The 15423-nt window shown below is 23.7% G+C and overlaps 2 protein-coding genes across 11 annotated transcripts in view; both read right to left on the bottom strand.

Annotated features, from left to right (window-relative positions):
* Nucleotides 1-147: 147 nt before the first annotated feature.
* LOC118063729 (TBC1 domain family member 20) lies at nt 148-2336 on the bottom strand. The gene is made up of 6 exons (XM_035077855.1): nt 2197-2336; nt 1550-2128; nt 1217-1463; nt 945-1148; nt 647-866; nt 148-580 (listed from the first exon to the last, which is right to left on the bottom strand). The coding sequence occupies exons 2-6, from the start codon at nt 1848-1850 to the stop codon at nt 275-277; spliced, it is 1278 nt and encodes a 425-aa protein (XP_034933746.1). The 5' UTR covers nt 1851-2128; nt 2197-2336; the 3' UTR covers nt 148-274.
* Nucleotides 2337-12526: 10190 nt separating this feature from the next.
* The window catches only part of LOC118075140 (uncharacterized), a 149919-nt gene continuing 147022 nt past the window's right edge, over nt 12527-15423 (bottom strand). For 8 of the 10 annotated variants that reach the window (XM_035096815.1, XM_035096814.1, XM_035096813.1 and 5 more), the window contains 2 exons: nt 15117-15283; nt 12527-13446 (listed from right to left, as the gene is read on the bottom strand). In XM_035096815.1, coding sequence (XP_034952706.1) covers nt 13176-13446; nt 15117-15283 — 438 coding nt within the window. In that variant the 3' untranslated portion in view covers nt 12527-13175. The remainder of the gene's footprint in view (nt 13447-15116; nt 15284-15423) is intronic. The other 2 variants (XM_035096821.1, XM_035096820.1) reach the window with 1 other exon arrangement.

Raw genomic sequence — 15423 nt, 5'->3', positions numbered from 1 at the left:
AAAAATATTTATATTCTTTATCCATTTAATATTTATCAAATTTTTTTTAGTGGGAATGATAAATTTTTTTCATTCTTTTAATTGTTTATTGAATAAGTAAAAAAAAAAGATATATACATTTTTACGAAATTACTAATAAAGGGACAAATTAAATTGAAGAATTATTAAAGTATATTATTATGTAGAAATATATATGTGGTGGAATTGATGAATAAAAAAAATCTATCAGATAATTATATTACAAAATTTTGAATTGAATTACACTATCCTAATGTCAGTTTAATCCTGAGCCTGTTTTTATAAAAGCATAAAGTCCGATTGCTAGAATCGTTACAACTGTAATTGTTCGATAACTTTTTAAATGATACGCTAATCTATGACGTGGTACAGCTACTTTAAGTTGACATTGTTTTTCTCTTTCTTTTCTGCTTGCAATAGCTTTTAATTTCCATTCTTGTTCTTTTTTATGCCTCTTGCGATCATATTCATAAACATCTTTGCCAATTGATTCTGGAGGATAATTGTTATACAACTTAGTTGCATTTGATAGCAAATCTTCAATCGGTAAATCAAGAGGTAACTAAAATGAATTATTATATAATAATTATTTCTTTAATTTAATAAATTAAAAGAATTCAATACATACTGTACACAACACTTTATGTGTATGACCCATATCAGGTGTTGTATTAAATATTTCTGTCGCTCTGTGAGCTACAATTACAGTACTGACATATAAAGGCATTAAAGGTGGTGAACCAAGAAAAAAATCGAACAATCGATGCAATAGCTTACGATTTTCCGAATATTTATGTGCATACCATGTGGTATACTCTGCTAATGCAAAATGTGGAAATAACTCTACACTATAAATAAGATTATTGTTATTTTTTTTTAAAAAAAAAGAAGATATTATTTCAATAGTAACTATTTGTAATTTTTACTTTTCTAAATGTTCTAATAAAGTTGGATGTACTCGTTCCAGTAGAGCGAAGATATAAAATAATTCTTGATTGACTTTTTCCATAGTTTTTTCCATGAATCTCTCTAAAAATTCTAGAGATATTTTTTCTAGAATGTACAAACCAGATTTTAAACCCATGACTATCAATACAGTTGCAGCAACATCATTGTACCCTTGATAATAACTGAAAAAAAACATTTTTTATCGTTTATTATAATAAACATTCAGTATCTAAATGCTAACAAAATTTACTTTAAATTTGGATGTCTCACAAGAACCCAACAAATCATTTTCGTCAGTTCATCATGAAATTTTATTATTTCTGCTTCACTTGCATTAGGCATTAAATGACTTCCACTACGGCTAACATCATTCAATATTTGCTGATAAATGTTATGTGGTATTTTTGAATTAATCATTTTCAATTCTTCATTTCTCTCAATTAGTTCAATATCTCTTATTTTTAATATTTTTGGCCACAATAATCTCCTTATATCATCTATAATTTATGATTATTAATCTCATAATTTCGGTTGAACATGACAAATACGGATAATATGTTTTATTTCAAAATTTCATTTTTACCAGTTACAAATCCTAAATTACTAATACCAAGGCGTTTTAATTCACCATATGTGAGCTTATTATGAAAACTTTCACTGATAATTTTTATTTTAACCTTATCTGAATCTGTTAAAGTGTTTATATTATTTAAATCATCAACAAAAAAAGGATTCTCTTGATATTTATTATCATTGAATCCATCAAATAAATATATATCGGTATTATTTGTTATATTGGGTTCTTTATCATCATTCCATGCAGAACATGAATCAGGCAGAGGAACAGGTGGACAATTATTTGTTTTCGACTTTGAAACGTCCATTGCTATATCAATTTATAATGTTGAAGATTTTTCAATACAGATAAAAAAATATAATTGTTCTTGATTTTTTTTCTATTTTCAACATTTTGTCTTAAAACTTAATGTAACTATTTCTGAAATAACATCACAAATTGGAAATCACTCAATTTTTTATATAAACATTACACTATTTGATTCATGAATTCTAATTGCAAAGTGACATCAATTTAGAGTAAACACATTTTATCGTTTTATTATGTCATTGTTCAATTGATTTGAAAATTATTTTCATACTCCTTCTGAAATAGTGATAATACAATTAAAATATTGAAAAAAATTAAATTATATAAAAAATAAATGTATTTACCTTCAGCACTTAATATATGATGCATGAATGGCAAGTATGTACAAAGGTGAAAATCAGAACGTATTGTTACATTTGATAATTAATAAATCATTTTTCAATTACTAAAAACATCTGATTATGACATTTACATCAATTGTATGTTAGCATACATACACATATATATATACATGTTTACTAATGTATAGTATATCTACATACATACTATACATTTAATCAGAGAAAGAGAGTAGTACAGAAACTCAACTCTAGTGAGATCACAGTAACTGAGTGAATAGTTACTAAAATCGTCGGAAGGTGGCAGTAACATACTTAATTCAGTCAAGTAAACATTTCAATTTAATTTTGATCACAACTATGAAGAAGATTTTTTGTCTTGTTTTTTAAATTAATAGTTTCAAAATAAGAAACTTACGTTTAAATTAAACCAGTATAAACTTTTCATATTTTTACACAAATTTCTAGTTTAAGTAAAAAAGAGACTTTCGTTTGTGTTATGGTCTTTTCTTCAATACTAAACTGCGCTTGCAATTTTTTTTTTTTTCAATTTAAAAGAAAAAGTTACTCAACTCTTTACAATAACTCATTTATTTGTTATGCAATAATATCTACAATAAAAATACCACATCGTTTGAAAAACAATTTTCGTTACAATTATACAGTGATTTTTATGTATAATATATTTTATTTAAATATTTATCCATACGAATATTGATACTTACACATTCACGCTCATTTATTTACGCACGTATGAATATAAATACACGTATAGATACATAAATATTTTTTTTACATACATTAGTATTCGTTTTCTTATAATTTATTGATTTATCTATTTTATTATTTTCTGTTGCAATTGATAGCATGATGAAGCGTTAAACAGTCACATTTTATTCGTGTGTATGTGTGTATGTATGTATACCTATATATGTGTGAGTAAAGTAAGAGAGTGAGAAAATACTTTTCATCATTGTATTCTTTTTATTTTTGTAATAACTCACGAATGGTTTTATCGTTAACAGTTTTAAGTTGTTTAAATATTAAAACAAGTTAATTATAATTGTTCAAATGATGATAATTTTGAATTTGATATCGTTCATGAACAGATTTTTGTTACCTTAAGAAATGATTGAATAATTTTCCTTGTTTATTACAATTCATGAAAGCAAGTATTTAAAACAAAAAAAAATATAACATTGTCTTTATATTAAAATGATTTTTCACCATCGTTTTTATAAGTTTCTTGCCTACCTACTCTACAAAATAGTATACTACACTTACAATTATTAATAGTAGCTTAACATCATCATGTAATTAATTTTTATATTTATATATAATTGATTAGTTTATCGTAATATTATATAGAAAATACATATAACAATTATTTAAATGACTCACAATCAATCACTTGTTGGTTACATATATATACATAATATATATATATGTATATACTAGTTATCTTTATTCATTATATTAATTATTAATCGCTGTTAATTACATGATATTTTTTTTTTTGACTTAAAGATATTTTTACATTTGCCTTTTTTCTCTCTCTCTTTTTTATAGGAATATTCAAGTATAGGATTTAGATGATGGCTAGGGTTAATTAGGGCAGCGCACAAGAATGCTAATTAATTATCATTTTATTCATCTTACACAATAACATTGTTTCTTTTGTTTTGGTTTACTTGCATAATCTTATGATTCATATAATTCCTATATATTTGTTATTTATTAAAATTTATAATAAATATTGTATCATACAAATGGATTTATCCCATTTCCTTCATCTTGTACTATTGTACATAATTGTCATCAATCATTAATGAATTATAAATCATAGTTTTTTTTTACTCTTTACTAAATATGTCACGGATGATGCATTGACTAAGCTCCAAAGTACAAAGATTCTCACTAATATTAAGAAATACATTTTTTCGATTTTTAAAAGAGTCATTAATCAATTTTTCCACAAATGATTAATTCAATTATTGGCTCGATTTTTATTTTTTTGCCCCTTCTGACCACAATGTCTCTTTCTTTTTTATTTTACTCTTAGGATCGGTTTTGTTATTATTTATTTAAATAATTTTTCATTATCATTATTGTTAATATATCTTTGCTAGATTATTAAAATTTTTTGTAACATTCATTATTATATCATCTTCCTTTTTTTGATATTACTTTTGATGTCTAATGGACTTATCGATTTTGTGTTTTTTATATAATTATTTATTTTCCATTCAACAATTTTAATTGTTGTTATTTTTTTTAACTACACTTTTTTGCATTCTAGTAGATGGTAAATAGTCTATTTAATATACATTTATACTTATTATAAAAAGCGCTTGGACAGTGACAACGATTGTGTATGCCAATATTTTACTTATCGAAGGCTCATAAAAATAATCCTTCTAGAAATAGAAGATATTCTGTTGAATATATATTGACATTTTCAATTATTTTTCCTATTATTATCACTACTATTGTTATTATTATTATTATCCTTATTTTTTGTCTGATAAAATGAATTAAGAAATTATTTAAACGATTCTTTATATCGATAATTATTGATTTGTAAATTGAGGGAAAAAAATAAAATTGATGATTATGATATGTTTGAGCCTGTTAAGCTTCTCTATGAATCTATCAAGGAAACTAATGACTAAAGAATTTAAGAAAGTTTCATAATAAATTGAGTAGTAATTCAGTGAGAAAGAGAGACAAAAAAATCACTTTTTTGAATTAAGTTTATGAATATATTAATATTAATATTTGTATATATTTTGCTATAATTTTTATAAATATTTTTGTAAAATTTTTTTGTTGTTAATTTAAATATTAATTTACAAATAAGGGCTCGACATTGATTCGATTTTAATAAATACTTTAAAATAATTTTCATTTGCTGATTAAAGTGCGAAGATTTGACAGCGCAGTGTATATATTTGTATTTTTTTAGCATAACACTGAACAATTAACATCGAATTACTAGCATTGATATATACAGAATGGTTTATTTTTTTTTTTATTTTGTTAATACATATTTTTAAATATTTTCATTTTCCAAGTAATAAACTGCTTTTTTCATTAGTAAGAATTTCTTTATATACAATAATGAGCTTTCATTATACTACGAAATCATTAACGAATAATTTATATTATTCACATGAAATGTTTATACCTTTAACAGGAATAATATTGAAAATGAAAGTTGAATAAGCAGCATAAGAAATATTAAGAAAATATTTTTCCAGTCCCATTGAGATCGTTTATTTATTTATTGCAATATAATTATTTTATTCGATTTAATAATTATCATTATTATTAATATGGAGATAATTATCATTATATATTCTATATTATCAATATTATTAGGATAATAATAATTATATTGGTTATTTATTTCCTATTAAAAGAAGATTACAAATAATCGTTGTGGATTAAAACCACTTAAATTACGTTAATTATATACAGCATCAAAGTGCTCTCGTATATATTCTCTCCTATAGCGTCATTTTGATTCAGAGCTGCAGCCACATTTTATTGATTTACGTTTTTTTTTTTTTAATATAATAATAATAATGAATGTGTTACGTCATAAATAAGAAATTTATATTTGATTTCGTATTTAATATAATAATAAATTTACTCAATTTCAAATTTATTTAATAATCTTTTTCCAGAGTTTATGAAATATTTATCTTGAATTTATCAACATTGTCATGTGCACATTAATTTTGATTTTCAACACTTTTTATTCCATTCTCAATGAACTAGTTTGATCTCATTAATAGACTAAATTTATTCAAACTCAATTATTTCGGAAAACATAATTTGACATTTAATTTTAATTCATTTTAGATTTATCGAAAATATCTAATGAGAATTGATGAAAGATAATCATAGTAAATTTACAAAGTGGTTTTTATTATAAAAAATTATTTTCAAATCTATGATTATTTAAATTGATTGATTATATCATAATGTCAATTAGATGACATATAACTAATCTAAATTGTCTGTTTAATTATTGTAACCATGAGTAATTAATTAATAAGTATACAGCTTACGCAATCTACGCACTTTATATATTTATTATTATTGCATACTACACGTTTGCGATTAATGGCTATAAAGTCACCAAGGTTTTTTTTGATACTGAATGAAGCTAAAATTTCATAATTATCATATTTTCTCTCTCTTTTTCTCTTATTAAAATATAAAAATGAGCACATATTATTACTTTTTTTTTAATTATAAATTTTAATTGTGCGTAAAGTATTTGTCACTAAATGAATGTCAAAAAATAATTATATATATCTATTGAAAGTATTTCTTTCAATAAGTATAAAATTTGTGAAGTTTAATTTTAAATCTTAGTCAAAGTGAAATAACATAATAATAATAATAACAACAGTAACATCTAATAATAATTTTTCTATGCTGTTAGTAATATTATATTCTTTGTATGACGATTAATAAATAGTAGTAGTAATGATAATTCAAGGAATAATAATTAAATCCACAACGACAAAGATTCAAGTGAATAAATGGACTTATTTAAATGAAATGAAATTGATTTTTTCACTATTTCAATATTTTCCCTACATATTTACATCAATTCCTTGCAGAGATAGATAATGATTACATTTGAAACATATTTTGTTTTAAAATACTATGAAAAAACTATTAAACTGACACAACTTTGGTAAACAATTGTAACATTTGAATAATAATGATAATTAATTTTTTAAGAATACATTGGTCACAATTTTTTGGATTTTTCTAAATGAAAAGTATTGTGTAATTATTGAATAGATCATAAAGGTATAGAATATATTTGGAAAAAACGCATAATTGTAATAATAACAAGTGTAGGCATATGAAGAAATAACAAATCAATTCTTTGGCACAGGGAGATAAAAAATTTAACAAAAATACAACGAGCAGATTTTGTCTCTTTTTTTTTTGTTTACTTATTATCTCTGTCATCTAAACTCTAAATCAATAAATAAAGAATTTACCAGGTAACAAGGCACTTAGCTTTATATACAATATTCATTTGTTCATTTTTTTTTCATTTTGATACACATTTGTAATAAAGATCAAAGAACACGCCATGATCTTTTTTTTTAAATTAAATGACGGATTTTTGGATTCTGTCATCAAGTTATCAATTTATTTACTCTGGTATATTATTGTTATTATTTTAGTTGAGTAGAAAAAGATGCAGATAAGTGTAAAACCGTCTAACAATCATAACGGTCCTGAAAATTGAGAATGGTGCTCACCAATCACTCATTCTATATTCATAGAAGAAAATAGTCATATGATTATTACATTTATCCTATACGTTTTGGTTTATGTGTTATTATATAATGATAATAATTTTTATATTCAATGTTTATATTTCAATTTTTAATATAAATTACGTGTTTTTTTATTTATCTATCCTTCTTTTCTTATATAATGTATCTCTGAACGACGGTCATGTTTATGTCATTTATTTGTTTCCTATTTAATCTTCGTCATTTATTGTTAACATTTAAATGTTTATTGTTTAACATTTGCATTATATATTGGCTTGTTATCCTTTGCATCAATTATGCTCATTCTTTGGTTGGCATTTGATAAATTTCTCTTTATCTGACTGCTTGAGTAAAGGGAAATTATGAACCTATAATGGAGGTCCACGGAAACTGATTTTTTTAACAAATGACATGTTACAATTATGCGAATGAATCAATTAGGTATGTGAATGATCTTTTAGAACAAAATGACGGCGAGGACGACATTTTGTACGACTACATTTTATAATATTTATTATCGATACTAAGATCTTTGTTTTTTTGTTTTAAATACACTCATAAATGTGTTTGAAATAGTGTCCCAGGTAATAGTTTTAAGTATTTTTTGAAATTCGAATGAATATGTATCTAAATACATTTTTAGCAGATTTTTTAAAGACAATCATTCATTGAGTTCAATTTTTATCAATAATATTCACAGTTATTCAGAACATCAAATACATATTTACAAGAATCTGAATACTATATAATATATTTTGTGTACATATATAATTAGTTATTATTTTTTTTAATAATGGTATTCATATATTCATATATCGCTATTTATAATTAATTAATAATAAGACAATACATCTATGCACACACAATAAATTGATACCCATTGAAAAATTGTTGTTTTTTTTTTATAAAATATAAAGATAAAATTGAATTTTTTCTTGCAATCAATGCAGAAATAGTCTGTAAAAATGGTACGAAAAATCTTAAAAATGTAATTTATTTTTATTATGTTTAAATTATTTATATTGTAAGATCAATAATTATTCAAAAATAATTATTTTCCTATGGGATCAAGATATTTATTTTTGAAATAAATAATTAACGCTTTGTAGATATAATACTGATACTCGTTGCCACATTTAAGCCTCTTTGAAAAAGAACAATTGCTTGTTTTATGTTAATTCAACTTATTTTTCAGTCACTCAGGTAAAATGAGTGATTTTATGTAAGATAATATTCTCGTTTTTTAAGTACATTTTTTATTTTTGATTTTTAGTGAAAATAGGCCGAATAAATATTGTCATTTCTATAATTGCTATTGAGAAATGAGCTTTGGTATATACAAAGGTGATTTTTGCAGTTGGTTTAATTTTTAGCAACTTAAAATTACATTGCATTTTTTTAGACATACACTGAACCTATTCAGTAGCATTACACTCATCGCTCGTTGCATAATTATAGCAATAACTAAATAAATAAGTACATAAATTAATTTATTTATTAAATAGGTAATGATGAATTTGTTTAGATAATTACTAAACCCATTTTTTGGGTTATTTGAGCGTCAAAATGTGATGCACAATATAGGTAGTAGGTACATTAAAAACGAATTGAGACCGGCTACAGAAGTGATTGACGAATTGATGAATTAGTGATTATTTGATCGATACGCTTTAATATATTGCTTAAGATGTTTTTGAGCCTTTGAGAGATGACATAAAGATAAGTAAAAATGTATGTTTTTTTTTTAAAATATGTATTTATAAGTTTTGAGCAAAATTATTTTTTTTTTAAAAAACTAGTTGAGCAGATAGTAAAAAAAATTTCAGATTTTATAACTGCCTTGCTATCGCAATTATTTTTATCTTATTATCTATTTTAGCCCTTTAATTACTTCTTGGATATACAAATTTATGTATGTATTTCTGTAACTAGTTATCCAATCAAATATATTAATTTTCTTTAAAAGGAATGTAAAGATTGATTAGGAATAAGTTTTAAGAATTAAAATATCAATTAACAATGATGAAATATTCTATAGCCAGTCATGTTTTCGTTACTAATTCGAAATTCTACTAATAATATATAACAGGGTTGACATATCAATAGTAGATGTTGATATTAATTGTTTAATTTAGTAACATTCAATTCAATAGAAGAATTATAGAAACATATTGGCTTGTAGAGATACGTGTTGGAGTATCATAATAAGAATAAGGACAATAGATTACAATATTAAGATAATTCAGTAAATTTTTTTTATCTTTGTTTTTTTCCGTTCGTTAGGAATCATTTTTTTCCTGGTAAAACCTTTTCGATAGTATTTTTTCTCATTTTAATACAGTATTTTGAGCACTTTCCTCAGGTGTATTAACCACGCTACACTGCTTTTATCGAGTTGCACCGATATTATTTTTATCTAAAATTGAAAAATTACTCTAAAATAAAAATGTGTATCGCTTGACAGTTAATGCAGAAATGGGCATAAAGCATGTGCGTGTAATGTTGTAAGTGTAGGGATATTCCTGCTTTCACCGATTGTGCGATTAATCATCTTTATAATTGCCCTATTTTTGGATAAATTATTTTATTCTAAAAATATTATTTACAAAATAAAGTAGTTTACTAAATTAAATGATATAAATTCAATTGCAAAGAAACAAATTTCAGACAGACAAACAGAAAAAAAAGATCCCCATAAAATATCGGTACAATTCATTAATTGGTACGGGTCCTCATATGTACAATACATAATATCATATACCACATACCATTTAATTACATCACATATTTGTTACATATATATTCTTGCTTTTTCATATATATCATAACGTTTTGAGTGACGTGGAGGGATTTGTTTGTACAATCCATACAAATCTTCGTTTACTATTTTCATTGCTTTGTAAAATCGCAATTTGATACATATTTTAATCTCATACTTATTACTATCATTATTATCATTAGTCCTTTTTTTTCTCTTTATTCTTTTTATATAATCAGCCCCCAGCTATTCGATTATATATAATTTTTTTTTTGATCATCGTAACAATCAATCCAAAATGTGAATATTACTATTTTTAAGATAAAAACACAAATGTCTTTATTAGCACCGTTTTAAATATTTAACTACGCCAATTTTTTCCTTATGATTCGATTATTAATTATTAATTATTGGCTTTGAATTACTTACTTTTGTCTAGTTATGTATATTAAATAAAATTATATCAATTAGTAGAAACTTTGTTTCTGTAACAATAGAGTATTGTCATAAAATGATATGTCTGCTAATTTTGTTCATTTGCCAGATATTAAATTCGGTAAGGCTTCTCTTTGCAATCAACAAATTTTGATAAATATTCTTTCTTCTGTATTGATCTTGATTTAATAATTATTTCTATCAAAATTACGCCACAAAAATAAAGATAAGAACGTAAAATTCTTTTTTGTATCATTAAAATAACTATCACAATTTGTTATGTTTATTTCAAAATTGTTCAAAGGATCAGACGTAATAAGTAAAAAATTCAAAAATAAACGGATTTTCTTTTGTATTGAAATATACAGTAAATTATTTATCATGTAGTTTTAGATTCAATTAGAACTAGAGTTAATATTTTCACTAAAATTTGAAAGAAATATGATCTAAAAATACCTACAATCATTTCTAATCCTTTAAACAAACTTATGTTACATTTTTTATTTTTATATAAAAGCTGGAGGCTGTTATTTGTTTAAAAGTTTTAAAATTTTTTTTAGATACCCGGTTTTTCAATAACATTTTAAGAGATTGTTTTTTAAATAGTGGCCGGATTAGTTTAAAGTTTGAGATAATTTATTGATCGAGTAAAGTACTGAGACGTAAAAATAATTTAGATGAAGAATCTATGTATAATATATACATATGTATATGTTAGAAAAATTGGCACTAGAATTTTTAGGGTTTGAGATCAATTATAAATATTAAATCGATTAAGATGGAAGATAAATATTAAGTCTTAATTTCATACTTCCATTTAAATAAGCGGCTTATGAAAGACATGCTTATTCTTTACAATTATTTAAAAAGATGAAATTTATAATTTTATAATTTATTAGTTTATTTATAATTTATGAATTTCATTTATCGATGGATAAAAAAAAATCCTCGAATAAAGAAAAAGTTAAAATGAACGAAAACATTAATAATTTAACTATCGAATTGTTACCTCTATTATTGGCATTTTTTTCAAATAATTATACAAAATTTATTATAAAATTTCTCTAAAAATTTAATATTAATTTTATGTGAAGACATGATTTTTTAACGAATTTATTTACTACTATTTATAAATAAATAATAAATAAATTGAATAAAAGAAGATTTTAATTAATCTTTGTCATTGAAATAATAATTTGTATTCAATACCATAGTCTCGTCATGTGGAATTACGAAAAAACAAACCTAAATATTGAATGTAGAAATTGATTATCTATTTTTTGTAACTAATCTATTCATAGTCCATTGAATAATTAGTCTATTTCATTGTCTATATTGACTTCATAGTCAAATTTACATGCAGGCAGGCATTCACGATTTATACAATAATTTATGTAATTTCGTCGTTTATCTACATCACCTACATACAATACAATCCTAAGATTATTTTCACAAATTTTTTACAAATTTAAATATATTTTGATTGAATATATTTGAAATTTCATTTAAGTATAGTTTTTTTTATTTATAAAATTAATAGATAAATCAAGTAAAAAGCATTCTTACTAGAAACTTAATAATTAATTAGTTTCAATAATTTATTCATTTGATTAATAATTAATTTTTTTAATAAATTTATTTATTAGCAGAATATTAAAATTATCAATAAAATATATTTTATCCATTTGAAATGCAGCTTATATTTTTGTTGGCTAAAATTTATATTTTGCTGTTATTCGAACATTTTAAATACGTTATAAACGAAATTTATTTTTCATAAATTTAATTTTATCGATTTTTCGTTTTGTTATTTTAATATTGGCATTTATTGAAGGAAGATCAAAGAATAGCAAAAAAAAAAAAAAACAATAATAATAACAATAATAACAATAATAAAGTATAATATTATACACGTTGGAAACTTTATGAATAACATTTCACATCACATTTAATTATCAAAATTATTGGAAATATTTTTATTTCTTTACTAAATTTATTTTATCATTATTTCTTTGTTTTCTATGCAATAACTCTTATACAGAGTTATTTGAACCGAGCATTTGAAAGTTTACATCTATAATTATTATCGTCGTCATCATTATTATTATTGTTCAGATATCTACAATCATTTATTATAAATATTTTATTTTTAATATTATTTAGTAAATAATTTTATTTAATAATAGTAAATGAATTCATTGATTCATTTATGAAATATTTAAATCATTTAGACCACCAAGGGAAACTTGAGTTGCACTCTTAAATGAGATTTTAGGCCAATAATCTTCATCAATAGATTTAACTTGAGGAATGTCAATTCATAGTTATTCGGTTATTGGTTTTGTAGTCGTCAAATGTAATTAAGTAACGACGATTAACAAATCAATTGTACATTTATTTGTACATTGAAGCATAAGAGACATTGGTGCTATGATAAAAGGTGGTGATACCTTGAGTGCATGATGAATTTGTCTAGTCTATGGTGGTCGCAATCTTGTAGGATTGTGCCATAAATGATTAGCACTTAAATTACTTGTTTCATTGCTATTAGACAGTCCTTTTTGCTGATAATCCACTGTTATTTGTGTTAAATTTTGCTGTATTCGATTTTGTTTTTGAGTTTGTTGCGGCTGCTGATGTTGTTGGTGATGTTGACCTGGGAGCTTTTTAGATTCCGTTGAGTCGGGTAAGGCTATTGGCCGATGAGATTTCATGTGAGCACTTCGGCTTTTCACTTTGTTGAAAATTCTGGGCAAAAGCATGATATAATTTTTAGAAAGTTTATTTTAATATTTTCTATTTTTCATATATTTTTAATAATAGATTTAGAGGGTAATTATTGAATGTTTATTGTAGTTAAAAGAACAAAAATAGAGAACATTCAAAAATTATAAAAATATTTAATAGATATTTAAGAGATATATATTTGAATGAAAAAATACATCTAGAAATGAATTTTAACTTATTTTAATATTAATTTTGGAGTGAAGAAAAGTCAACACACTGAGAAAAAATTTTAAGTAGAAAAATGAAAGCCTTTATATGATTAATCAAAGTTTATTTAATGGCAAAAAATTAATTAATAATGAAAAAATTATTTTTCTGTATGATTAAATCAAATGATGAATATAAATTTTTTCCCAATATAAATTTACGAAATATTGTGTTAGAATTTTCCATGCAAACAATTATTATGATCGGAATGCACCAATGTATAATGATTACACAGATTAATAAAAATCAAATTTTTCGTTATATTAATATCGTAATTATCATCGTTTATGTCTATTTTAAACTATTAGTTCATGCGAAAAATAATATTTTCGTTGATGATTTGTTAAAAATGATGATTAAGTCATGACGAAAACAAGCAGGTATTTTTCATTGAGTGCAGAAGAATAAACGTAGGAATGTTAGAGGACAACAGTGAATAAGTTCAAAATTTGATGAATGAAAAATGATCGATATTTTTATCTTATGAAGATAAATATCAATAATTATAATTCAGAGTAATAATGTTATAATAAATAATATAATCCAATTTATTCAAATAATCCTAACTAATGGAAGCATTAAGAAAATATTTACGCAAAAAATACTTAATGAGATATAATATATGAATGATGATGTTCAAGCTTATCAGCGCTGTATACTTTAATAATTTTAATCACTACTCAACTTTAATGCATTTATTTTAATATTATCACATTGTTCCTAGATATATATATATATATATATATATATATAAATGTATCTATATTTATATATATAAAAATAGAATTGTTATTCATTAATATATTTTATTGATTTTTCAATACCTCAAATAATTATCGATTGAATTGACTCTACTTCTTATTTCATGCGTGACTCGAAATTTGAATAAAAAGACCCACCAACGATTTCGATTAGCTTTCAGGGTTGCCAGAATTATAAGTATATAGAATTGTTTTAGTTTTATTCATTAATATTATTCCTTTAGCGGCAGTAAAATCTCTCAATCAATTTATTAGGTTAGTAGTAAATAAGAAATTGTAAATTCAATGATGAACAATAGTTTCATTAAAAATTTTAATTAAAACAAACTGATTTTAATATTTTACACGGAACAAATTTTCGTAATTTTTTATTTTCTTTGTATTTATAAAAGTAAACTGATTAATTAACAACAAACATTCCAAAAAGAAAAAAAAGAAAAGAAAATGGTGTTTATTTAAAAGAAATGTCAGTTAATTTAAACGGAAGTTACTGGAAAATTTTTTCCGTGATTCGGTAATAGTAGATGTAATAAAACATCTTGATAAGGAATTATATAATAACTATGAACGAGTGAAAGATCACAGATGAAATAATCTGGCAACTCTGGTCGGAATGCGCAAATGGCATATGGACTGCAATTTAGAATTAGAAATAAGACTTACTTCCCGCAAATCTTGCAGGGGTAGTGAAGTGGGGTGGACACGGGTAGTTGTTGCTCAGAACTAATGTGAGTTTGTGAGTTGGTGTTGACTGTGGCGTGGCCGGTATTGCCGGATACGCCGGTATGGGTGCTTCCGGCCATCGTTACTGTTACACTTCCGCTAAAGCTCTGATAACACAAAGAAAACACAAAGCCAAAATAAACAACACAAACACAAAACTAACAACAATAGGATACAAATTCAAGGTAGTAATGGTTGTGATGGTGATGATAAATAGTAGTAATGACTTTGGTGGTTTATATTATTG

Source organism: Chelonus insularis, unplaced genomic scaffold (genome assembly GCF_013357705.1).
Source record: "Chelonus insularis isolate UGA/USDA-ARS -01 unplaced genomic scaffold, ASM1335770v1 contig_146_pilon, whole genome shotgun sequence".
In the NCBI taxonomy this organism is placed as follows: Eukaryota; Metazoa; Arthropoda; class Insecta; order Hymenoptera; family Braconidae; genus Chelonus; species Chelonus insularis.
The sequence above is the reverse complement of the archived record's forward strand: the minus strand, read 5'-3'. Positions and strand labels throughout refer to the sequence as shown.